Below are 12,656 nucleotides of genomic sequence, written 5' to 3'. Positions count from 1 at the left end.
AGATATTTCCTGTTCACTATTTTCACCGGCTGGGGAAGGATATTAGTTTTGAAGAGTGTTTTATTAGTTTTAGTTTTCTGGTTTTGGGAGGGGATTGTTTTTGCTTTTGTAAACCATACTTTCTGATTTTAAGAGAAGTTATGTAACCATCCGCTGTTTTCTGCCTCCTCTGTAACGGGGCATGAGTGCTAAGGGTCTCTGTCACAGTTCCGACCAGTCATTAGTCTTTCAGCTGTGTAATAACTAGAGTACCAATTTAGGAAGGAGGAGAGTGACAAGAGCTGCAAAACCAATTAGTTACTGAGAGTAGACCTGTCGCCTTTCTGGCCCTCTTCTGCACACAAAGTCCCAGGCAGATCTGCAGGAGAGAAGCCGGCTCCTTGTCTGGAAAATCCTCCCTGAAAAACATCTTCCAACCACCATGCAGGACATGCTGACATTGTCAGGTCATGCAAAGTCTTCTTTCTCTCAAGTGACAGAGCCTGTTCCTTACCTGCTGAGATTTAGTAGTAGAGACAGAGAGTTGCTGACTGAGCTGCAAGATTTCAGCATAAATCTCCCTTAGTTTTGTATGCATGGTTTGTTGGCAGTGACTTGAAATCTCAGTCATTTCTCTTTTGCATAAGCATGGTCACATGAAACATAATTGATACACATTTATTCATTGACATGAGTGTGCTCCTGTTGGAAATCATTCACAGCCTTGTCCAGGTGATGCTTGTGTCCTCTATTAGGCTTTCCTTTGCGTATTGAACACATTGGTGGTTAGACTTTTGTAAGCATTGGTGCTTTCCAGTTTTTGTAGCTGTGTACACAGTGAAGGTTCAACCCTCTTTAGTGAGATTTTAATGATGCTCTTCTGGTTGCTACAACAGTTATGAGAATAAAGATGAGAACAGCAGACAGAATCTTGCGTCTGAAGTGGTGACAGCATGGAGATAGGAAGCAAAGGGACACTTGATCTTTCCTCAGACCCACAAGGAAGTGCTTGCAGAGAAGGAAAAGAAGAGAAGAGTGTTTGCCCTGCAGGAGGAAGGAGCAAAAAGGAGCACTGCTGGATATTCATACTATATGGGCGAGGCAGGCAGGGGAAAGGAGCCACAGTAAAGATGCTTTCAAAAGCTCCACTGAAGCAGATGACTTTCATGAGAGATCACTTGGCGTAAAATACACATTTGCAGGACTCTCTCCCCTGCCCTCTTCTTTCCCACATATTTGCATGCACATCATTGACATCATGGTGCAGAGGGAACAAGGACATCAGATAATGAAGAATCAGATGGCACAACATGTTGTAAACATTAAAGGTAAGTATTCTGGGAAGTGAGAGACTACATCCCCACCAGTACACTCCTTCCGGTTTATCTCCTCTCTGTGGTTTCAGTGGACCCAGTAAGAGCTCCTTTTCCACTAGGACAGTGTGATGCTGTGCATGTGGTTGCATTCCAGCTGGAGCAAGATATCAGCAGCCAGCATATGTGCGTCATGCCTTTTTTAGGAGCCTGCATATCTCTGTTGGACGTGGATGGGGAAGTGCCCAGCAACGCTTCTTTCTGGTGGATATGAATGTGTCCAATAGTTGTCCACAAATGGGAACTGGAGTACATATGCAAAGAGAGACATTTTTCCCAAACTTAGGAAATTTCTCTTCCTGTTTATACACAGGCAGGTCAGCTTTGATTCTAGTCTTGAAATGAAAGCATTTTCATCTCATTGGCTTTCCTTGTGACTAAGGTTTGTAACCACAGCATAGGATTTTTACTTCTGTATCTACACATTTTCTGCAAATATTTCCCAGGCAGTGGTAGGGAACTGACATCAGTGGCCAAGTTGAAATGGCGTGTCATTTTGTTCTGTGAAAAACAGACGCTTAATGCTTGCCTTTTGTTTCACTGCACTACATTTTGATGCCTTGGATATTTTTATGCTTGTGTGTGTGGTTCAGCTGTTATGCTAGCAACTGCTAACTGAGATGGATGCTGTGGAAGTTTGTATTGTACATTATGAGGCATTTGGAAATGTTTAAAAATAACCTCTCGTTCTGTTCCCTACTGGGATATTTTTGTTGGCCACGTTAGAAGCTTGTCATTTGATTCATTGAGAGTGACTTGTGTTAGTCTCTTAAAACTCACTGGGAACTCAATAAAAGGTCAAAGCTGGTATGGGTTGAGCCTTTACAAGACTTTGAGAAGAGGAACTAATAGTCAAAATGGTGAAATGTCTTGTAAAAATCCAAACCAAGAGAAGCATTCATTTGCGGATGGTTAACCACTGCAACAAGGAAGTATGCATTCGATTACTTCGGCATGGCTCCAAGATCACAGCCAGAAGGGCTGGTAAATTTAAATTTCTTTTACCTAACCCCCCCCCCCCCCCCCCCCAGTTTGTTATGCTAATAGTGGTCTCTTGGAAAGGAACTGTACTGTGAAAGATGATGTTACGTCTAGTATAGCAGAGAATAAGGATGAATTACTGACAGGAGCAGAGTTGCAAATGGGGAATGAATGAGATTAAACTTAAACAGCGTTTGTTGTAATATCTTACATAAATTGTGGATTTATTTGTTAACTGCTAACAAATGAATGACTGGAAATTTGCCCTTGTGATTTTCTTGGACTGAGAAGGAGAAATAATTTGCAACTATGATAACTTCTGACAAAACGAAATAGTTCTTAAATTAGCAGGTAGGTTGGTAGCAGATTTTCAATGTCAGCTGAATACAGTAGTGGATACAGTTTAGCATTTTACTGCCACTGAGTGGGTTGGGTTGCCAGATCACAACTTTGTTGGTTTTATTTTTCTAGATACTGAATAATTTAACATACTGAATAATAGTACGGGGTGGTGTGGGGAAAGGAGTCTGATTCCAATCTCTTTTTCACTATGGGTAACAGGAGCGCAACCCAAGGAACAAAAAGTATTCAATACTGTTTTGGATAGCAACCAAAACAAAGGTGGGTTTTTTTTCTTGTTTTTATACCAAAATCCCTTAGCCAAAGATGGGTTGGCCCCTCTGTCAATCTATATGTCTCTATTTCCTTAATATAGTTTGAGATTTCAAAATTTGTTTCTCCATGCTTTCTGTGGTACTGTTTACTTTTGGTATTTTTGCATATATAGGCTGACAGATTTCAGTTTCCATGCACCTATATAAAACTATGCCTTTGTATTGAATCTTCATTTCAGAAATGAGTATTTACAGAAGAATTAACTGAGAATGTTCTGGCAAAGACCAGAATATTCTCATACTTTTGGCATCTGAAAATCAGAAAGCAGTAAGCACAGAAGATATGGGAGAACTTGCTTCTTGCAGTGATTTGTCTCTGAGTAGCAACAGCTCCTGGCTGCCTTTGCTTCATGAATTCACCACTCAGGGGAAACTGTAGTGTCTATGACAATGCACCTAGCTCCCTTGATTCAAAAATAGGTACCAAAATTGAAAAAGCATTAGTATTTACAGGTATTTTTTATTCTTACACCTCAGAGGTTAAATGCTGGCTCCAAATAGGTACAAGCCATCTTGGTTTAATATGACACCAGTCTAATAACAGAAGTGTGCACTGGGGCTACATTGGTTCTTAAAAACCTTGATTTTGCTGCACTGTTTATAGGATGTTATTCCTTTTGGTGTACATATGCATAAAACCTGTATATCAGCATATAAAACCTGTGTATCAGCATACAAAACCTGTATATCAGCATATGAAACCTAAGGACTGGAGTCAGCTTGCGCAAAACTCATGGCAGGGGGCAAAACTCCTTGGGAGAACCCCACTGAGATTGTGACTGCTTCGGAACAATGCTGCCTTGCGCCAGGAGGGCTCACCCAAGCTAAGCGGGCATGCTGAAATGTCCCGCTTGTCCTTTTCTCGGGTGCTAAGCTTTCACATCAACGCCCACCTCTTTTCAGAGGTGCTCCCTTTGGCCTGGTGCTAGACTCTGAGTCACTGCAGTCTCTTCTCCAGCTCCTCCCCTTTCTCGGAGCTGCTGATGGAGGTATCTTGCCTTCTCATCCCTGCTCCTATGATACGCAGTTCTCTTTCCCTGCTACTACCCTCAGCCTTTTCACTGCTTGATCCTGCTTCTGAAATGGGGTCAGCAATGCTGGAGTGGGCTCCTGCCAGGCCAGAGGGAGGGTAGAGACAGGCACCCCAGAATGCCCGCTGTGCTGTGTGCTTGGTTTTGTGTCTACCTCTGCGCTTTGGGTGCCCTTTGTGGGGTGTGAAAAGCAGGGTGGCAGTCTCTGGCTGCTGTGCTAGCTGTGACATTAGTTGAACACCGTGACCCACAATGCAGCTGGGAGGTGAGCTGTAATGCTGCAGAATCACAGCACTTGCAACTGATATGAGCTGGCAACTGTCACAGGGCTTTGCTCCCTTCTAGAAGCTCCCGTAAGACTAAAACAAGTGGGAACGGCCACCAGGAAAGCCAGGTCACTGCCTAAAAAGAGGTTACTGTAAACTATCATCAATTTACTCCCCTTGCAAAGCTAGAACAGGTGTCTTCTATGGGCATAGGATGTGGGTAAGGTAGGGATCTATGGCCTCCTACTTCTGAGGGCTGGACATCTAGCTGTGATGCAGATCCCGCTTTGATGCAGACTATGCTTTGATACAGATCCTGCGTAGGGCAATATTTGAGTTTAGTGCAATTCTAGATTCTGTTTCCCTTTCCTACGTTTTCTTTGTGACATCCATGTACTTTGCTCATGTGAGAAAGCCACACTCTCCTTCCCTCTAAAAGGTCATTCTATTCATAGTACAAATAAATTTTGTTCACATTGAAAATAAACAAAGGAATACACAATATTTCTACAGGAAGTAGTAAAAGAGATAGGAAGGAACTGTCCTAATCGCAGCCTGGCTGGCCTTACTTGTTTACACGCCTATAATGTAGTATTCCCAGTGCTGCGCTTTCTAGACCATATCTAACTTTTCAGTTCTCTGTTTAAAAGAAGGAAATCTTCACACTTGTTCCTTTCTCCACTATACAAAGCCTTTACAGGTATGTAATTGTGTTTGCATGTCTGGTAAATAAAGTTGTGTGCAGTATATTCAGCCACCAGACAATGTCTGAATTAAATTTTTTAATAAGCAGAGGATACATTTTTCTGGGGTGCTGTATTTCCAGCAACTGCAGCTTCTTAAGAATGGTGGAGCTGGGACTGCACTTCATCCTGCTAATCCTCAGCTGCTGGTTTTGGCCCCTTTAGAAACACTAGCAGCTGACAACATTTATGTCAGACCTCTTGCACGTTCATGTTCGCAGCAGATGACCACTGTAAACTCGTGTTTTGTTCAGCTGTTCATGTTCCTATCTGCTGTAGCAACTTAGAGGTTTGAACAATCACAGTATTTAGTGGAAGGGTACTACCGAGTTTTGGCTGGGGTAGTGAGATCTCTCTGGCTCTATAAAATTTGTCCAGTTGCCAGAAAAGTGTAGCAAATTTTTGCTATAGATATATAAGAAATAAAATTGAGCTTATTTGCTTGATATTCCGGTAACATGTATTAAAAGATACTGGCCTATGAAATGTAAATTGAGGGTAAAAATATAAATTGAAGAATGGAAGGAAGAAGTTCTTCTGAAATGTAATTTAATACTCAAGTCATAGTCCTTTAAATCTAAACACAGTATAAATTTCAACTATTACCAAAGAAACAGTAGACTTTTCAAAATCTAGGCCTCCAAATTATATAAAATTATAGCCTTATAAGGGTAGTAGCAAAATAATTGTTATGTATTAATAGGAGCAAAGGATTTGCGGCAATGTTATAGAGTAATTAAAGGATATTGGCTTCAGGCTTGCTTTAGGTTTTATATTCTCTTTTTCCATTGGAAGATTTTGAGGATTTCTTTTTTCTTTTAACCTGGTTCTATTACTTCAGATAACTGACTCTCTTGAAGGCTATCCAAAAAGTAAATAATCTGAAAAACTTGCTCCTTTCTTCAGTTTGTGTCACTGGAGTATTTATTATACTGTAGAATGATTTAGAATTTCGGTGCCTTAATGAGATATTCCTATGCCTGCATAAGCATTTTAAATGATATATGCCATAATGATGTTACACTTGTATCTTTTGACACTAACAAAATCTGAGTGGTCCAACATACTTATCTGTATATTGCAACATGACTGGAACTTTGCTGTGGGCTTACATTGACCATGGTTAATAGCTAATTGTTTCCTCAGTCCTTGACTTGGTAAATATTGTGGTGTTATAGGGAATAAGAAGGCACAAAAAGAACAGCTTCATATATTTTATTTTTTAAATATCAAATGAGCTTGCAACACCAGCAGTTAATGCCTATTCTAAATTTTCAATTTTTTATATTAAAACCTTCTTTATTTACACTTATATTTGGCTGATGTAAAACACAGTTACTTTGATTTAGTATGTTTTAACAACACTTAAACAGTTGAAAATTCTTGTTATGCGCTCAAACTAAATGGTGGACTGTAAAGTTGATGTATGCTTTGGAAGTGTGACACATTCCAATTTTAATACAACCTCTTCAGAAAACACTGATCTGAAAAGGTTCCTCTACTGCCTTCTATCTGCAGATTAATCACAAAATCAGAAATTTGCCACTTATTTGAGAAAAATACAGTTTTAATGAAAGTTAATATGACCTTTCTTGTTTATGTTCACTATGTATGTTATGCACGCTGGAATTTACTCTGGGGAAGGAGAGAAGGCTCAAGAATCATAAATTGGGGTGACCTTTCTTTGCAGTAGCTGCAGCTGTCCTCTCTGTGATGAGAAACATGATGAAGATATATTACTGACCTAAGCAGGTATAGAGAAGCCTATGGCCAGGATTCTCAAATTTGGAAGGTTAAAATTAGGTCCTTTAATCCATATTAAGGTACCCAAGTAAGTGGCTCAACTTACCTTTACTCCTATTAAAAGAAAGTGAAAAGCACATTTTAAAATCAAATTGTTGTACTTGTGTATCTAAAGATATGTGCAGATGCTTAGTGTTGGGCTCCAGAATTTAAAATTTTGGCTTTTATGTTTTAAGATATCATGAGTGCAACTCTCAAGTGACTCAGAGAATGGTTGATGATCCATAATTACCTGCTGTTACAGTATGCTTTGGAGAGAGATCCCCCAAATCTGTTCTCATCTCTTAGTGTTCATAGGGAAGTGGTGGAGTCACCATCCCTGGAGGTGTTTAAAAACATGTACATGAGGTGCTTCAGGACATGGTTTAGTGGGCGTGGTGGTGTTAGTTGACGGTTGGACTTGATGATCTTAAAGGTCTTTTCCAACCTAAACAATTCTATGATTCTGTGATTCTATATCCTGTTATGTCTAGTTTCAATCAGTTTGTATCCTCCTCTTGACTGTGGCAAGTATATTTGTTAGTACAAAGAATGGTGTAGACAATAAGTTCCAGCACAAAATATGTTTCATGCTGAAATGTGATGAATTTCTAAAATGGCTGTGATCGGAGAGCACAGATTAGTTGAGGCAATGAATTATTAGCTAGGCAATCAAATTTAGCTAATGAGGAGACATCTGCATTTTCTTTTTTGAGGACAACATTTCATTTCTGTGCATATCTGCTGGCTAGGTGCTGGTGAAAGGAGCACTCCTGCTCTCTCTCTGTCCCTGGTAATGTGCTGCGCTTGTGACAAGCCAGTTCAGGAAGAAAAACCATCAGAGAATTAATCCAGTTAGAAAACAGTTATTTTCCTAGGTTATCTTTAAAAACTGGCTTGCTCAGGGATGAAATGAGAGGAAGCAGACATGGTCTTTTTGGTTGATTTAGCCAGAAGGTGAAACCTCACCTGGAGGCATGGCCAATGTATCTCCTAGAGAGCAGGAAAAGAGAACAAATTACAGGGGGAGAGATCTGTCTGGGCCATTTTTAAGACTTAAAAGGGGAAATGAATTTTAGTAGCTAATGTGCTCTACTGAAGGGTGGGATGCTTCCTGAGGACGGTGTTCTGTAATGAAGAGGTTTTCTGTAATGAATGTAACATGACACATAAAAACATGTACTAAGAAGAGGATTCAGAAAGTTATCAGGTAAGGAGCAAGCTAGCTTGTTCAAGGAGTGATTTAATATAAGTAGGTTTAAAGTGCAGGTTTTCTGTCATTTCTTACATCTTTTAGAAATATTTGTACTATGTTATATATTTTATGTTGCATTTATTGGCATTTCATCTCAACTGATATTAAGTTCAGTATAATTTTAAAGTTGCCAGATATTAACAAGCCATCGCTCATCCAGTTTTTGGATAGTCTATAAACTGGGGTAACTTAGCAAGTACCTTACTTACTCTTTCGACTGTCTGGAGGACGTGCTAACAATGCTGCAGAGGTCGCATGGAGGATTTTGTGGTAACAGTCAGGCACTCTGGCATACAGCAGGGTCCTATGGAAGATATTTCCATGTGGAAGTGTTGTAACAAGCTTTAAGATTCCTAGTGCAGCTTTAAGATTCTGTCTCGCAAAATATTAATCTGTTTGTTTAATTTAATTTACAAAATTTTAACAGGTTAACTTTATATTGGCAACTTTTTCTGCAAATAATGAGTATTTTGGGCTCTGGCAGAATGTGATAATGTTCCTGTATCTGGCTCAGGCCAGGTTTATTGCTGAGTGACCTGATAGTGCAAAAATCTGGTATCAGTTATGAAACTGAGATTTTTGTGGATATGTCTCATCCTGAGCATGGTAGTCATGATAGATGTCAAAGGAAAAAAAAAAGAAAATAGAGATTCTAAGACCTTGTCGTTCAAGAAATGCAAAATTTGTAACAGTGAGAAAGTCTAGAGTGAACTACATTGCTGAAATGTAGTTATGCCTACTGCTAGTTTAACGATCAGTAGCCAATGGTGTAAGAATATTCTTTTGCTATCTAGTCAAATAGAAGGAAAGTAGGTTTCAGAAGCAAAGTTAATAATTTCAGTACAGTGAATGGTATTTACAGTTCTTAGGACTAATAATGTAAAAAAAAATCAGTCACATTTTCAAGAAAAAACGTGAGAAGGCTTCTGATTGTAAAGTGAGATTCTTCACAGAATTTTGGTCAATTATTTTTGAATTACTATTTAAAATTTTAGCTTAGAATTGTGATTCAAAATGCATCTAAGCTGTGTATCTTCCTATATTGTAGATGTCTTTACGATTGGGATTTTTGCTTTTCAATTTTTGTCCTGTATCATATGTTTACAGAGCAGTAATTCATCTCTTCCATATAGCTCTGTTCAGGCCATGCTTTATTTCACTCACCTCAAAATGATCACAACAGGCCTTTTGTTTAGTTTAATTTTTTTATATGTTTGCCATCCTTTAATAGAAAACTTCAGTAAAGCTTGCTGAGACCCTTTTCTTCACACCGAAACCCATTATATATCTAGTGTAATTAGCACTGGAGATGTACCACTTTTTCTGATTACTTATTTTTTTGGTAATAATATATTTTCTTTTATACCACATTGTTTTAAAGTCTCTGAACCTTAACCTTTACTGCACTAAAACCGGAATGAATCTTTGATGATGTCAGTTTGCTATCTTTTACAGAGATCTTTTGCTGAAATCAAGGAATTGGGCCAATTTGAATTTTACATAGTACTTTGACATGAACTTCCTGAGTTACTTGTTGGACAAGTCATGTAACCTTTTATTGGTTTTACCTGCTATGTCCTTACCTATATGTTGTATTTGGATTAGTCTTTAGTAAAGAATGGAGAGGTGCTTAACATCATAAACCAAGAAGTACTAAGTATTGTTATACATTACTGTTGCTTACAGACCGTACTGTGTATGGTCTATTCCTTTTGCACATCGATGGCATCTGATGATGGTAATGAGTGTTGGACGTGGGACAAATTTAAAACTGTTTTCTGATCACTTTGTCTGAGCTCTGTGCCCAACTCTCCTCCCTTCCACTCCTGCAAATGACGACTAAGAGCAGTCACTGCAGTGTTGATGTAGCTGTGAAACAGCCAGACTTTTTTGCAGACTTACTGCTGTTAGTGTAGACTGGAAAAAGGGGAGTAAATTTTGAAGAGGAGAGAGCTTGGGCAGAGAGTGGGGTCACAAGAAACAAGCATGCCAGTAAGGCTAAGAAAGAATCCTCTGTAAGGGGGAGAGAGAAATTTAAAGGAGAGGGAGAAAAGAGACTGTGAGTATAAAGAGCAGAGACGTGACTGGAAGAAAAATGAGACATGAGGAGAGGGACCTTTTTAAAGAGGCCAGGCATTTTCGTTCCGTTTCAATGATACCTAATCCTCATACTGTATGTCAACCTTCCTCTCCTTTTACTCTCTCTACCATTAACGTGAATTTATCATGGTAATCTATTGTCTCTTTTTAATGTCATGCTCTATTAAAAATTCTCAACCTCAGCCGTTATCTTATCACTTTCCTTTCATTCATCTCCAAGAAATAAAGGTGAGTTGTTGTTGTTGTAGTTGTTATTATTATTATTAGACACCAAATAGCACCAATTCACATATGTACTAGGTATTAATTTATGTCAGAATTCTGATTGCCAGTAGAGAATGAGCTGTTCTGTTTTCTGTTTTGCATTACATCATTATTGGTAGTAGGTGCATCAGACAAAGTTAAGTAGATCTGGTGTACTACAGTGTTGTAAAAGATGTTGCCCTCCTCTGGAGCTTTTCAAAAAGCTTTTCCAGTTTTTGCTAATTGTGTGTGGTCAGGTTTCCATATACAAAGTCATTGCAGAATCTTTTTTCCACCTTCTGGTAGATACCATTGGAAGGCTGAGTTTTGCTACCAGGAAGGCAGAAATTTAAGATCACTGTTTTCATCCCATTTTTTCAGGTATCCAACTGCCAAAGGAAGATGAGATTTCAGTACCTGTGACTTCAAGCTCCCCCGTTAAGGACATTGGAGAGAATGTTGATCTTGCCATTGAACACGAAGAGAAGATGAAAGAGGAACCTTTAACCATCTCAGAACTGGTATACAATCCTAGTGCCAGCTTGCTGCCCACCCCTGTTGATGATGAGATTGACATGCTCTTTGATACCTGTCCAAGAGTAGAGAATGAGAAAGATGATACAGATTCATTTGAGGAACTGGAAGCAGATGAAAATGCATTTTTGATTGCAGAGGAGGAAGAACTAAAAGAAGCTCGGAGAGCACTTAGGTGGAGCTATGACTTTCTAATGGGCAACATAGAGGTGAATGCCTTTGTGAAGAGTTTCTCCAGACTTCTGCTTGTAGGCCTTGGACTGTTGTTGTTTGTGTTCCCTCTTCTCCTTGTTCTCTTGGAGTCGGACCTTCAAATCTCTTTTCTCCATGAAATCCGTCAAACACCGGAGTTTCAGCAGTTTCATATTGAATATTACTGCCCCCTTAGGCAGTGGGTGGCTTGCAAAATAAACTTCATTCGCGACATGCTGGGCAGCTTTTAATTTTTAAATAAATATGATACAACTAAGGGCTATATTCAAAATTTCAGTTAGTGCCAGCTTTCCATAATGCCCTGGGGCCATCAGTCAGTAGCTGTCTTCATAACCAGTTCATTACAGACTCTTCGGGTTGTTAAGTTCCCTTTACGTACTTAAATTGCCCCTTTAGTTACAGGCTGATACAGTCACCTTTCAATAACCAAAAAGAAGCTTTATTTTAATTGCATTTCAGACTTCCTGCTCATCTATTACATCATATAAGATGGGGTCACAATAAGTTTCATTGTCCTTAACCTTTCAATCCATGACACTAAATCCAATGACACTGGAAGAAAAACTTTTTTGAATATATTCCTTAGTGCAGCAATCTCTTCTAACCAATGCCTATACAAGCAATGTTTATGCTGGGTTTTTGTTTGTGGTTTGGTTTTCTGTTTGTTTGGTTTTTTACATTTTTATGTGTTTAAAATATTTTGGTAAATTTTTAGCAAAAGACAACTTCTGATGTTATTTAAATGTACAAAATGGTAAGAATAATGCACAAGGGCATGTAGGGTGTTTTTAGTGTTTTAGCAATGATTTGTTTTTAAACTACTGGCTGGAGAATGAATGAGTTTAATATAGCTCTATACAGAGGGACCGTGGTTTGGGAAATACATAGAAAGTTCACTCAGGTTCAGTAGGGGCTGCCTGGGGGAGGTGAAAGGACACGAAGTATGCAGAAGAATTTCTGAAAGACACAGTTGTAAAGCTTGGGGAGGTAAGCAGAACTGAACGTAATGATCCTTCCTCTAACCTGTCAGGTTGTCTTATACTTTATTAGTGCTGTAGAAAGTCCCTACAAGATAGTCCAAGTACGTTTGGGAAGAGAATGAGTCTTCAGTCTAAATGTAGATTATTGTACATAACATGGAAAAAGATAATAGTAAGTAGCAAAAAAAAAAAAAAAAAAAAAGGCAAAAAAAAAAGCTAAAACCCTAGCTAAATCAGTAGGTGAGTGACCTACTTTTAAAAATGATAGAGAAGAAAAATTTATTCCTTTTTAAAAGCAAAGCATTAGGCTGTACAGTTGACATAAAAGTATTCTACCGACTCACAGTTAAAGGCTTAAACACTTTAAGAGATGCATCTTCATCTTTGATGCCCGTTATTAATAATCTGTAAGACAACATATTTTTTGTGCATACTAATATGCTTCTTTTCACATGTAGCAGCATACTTACCCTTTTTCCCTGTTATTACAAGCCCAGTTACA

The 12,656-nt window shown here is 38.8% G+C and overlaps 1 protein-coding gene across 2 annotated transcripts in view; it reads left to right on the top strand.

Moving 5' to 3' along the window:
* FRMD3 (FERM domain containing 3) overlaps positions 1 to 12,378 on the top strand; it is a 148,062-nt gene extending 135,684 nt beyond the window's left edge. For both annotated transcript variants that reach the window (XM_075020326.1, XM_075020327.1), the window contains one exon: positions 10,809 to 12,378. In XM_075020326.1, the coding sequence (XP_074876427.1) occupies positions 10,809 to 11,404 (596 nt within the window). In that variant the 3' untranslated portion in view covers positions 11,405 to 12,378. The remainder of the gene's footprint in view (positions 1 to 10,808) is intronic.
* The last annotated feature ends 278 nt before the right edge of the window (positions 12,379 to 12,656 follow it).

Source organism: Buteo buteo, chromosome Z, assembly GCF_964188355.1.
Source record: "Buteo buteo chromosome Z, bButBut1.hap1.1, whole genome shotgun sequence".
NCBI classification, from domain to species: Eukaryota; Metazoa; Chordata; class Aves; order Accipitriformes; family Accipitridae; genus Buteo; species Buteo buteo.
Note: the sequence above shows the minus strand (reverse complement) of the source record. Positions and strands in the feature narration are given on the sequence as shown.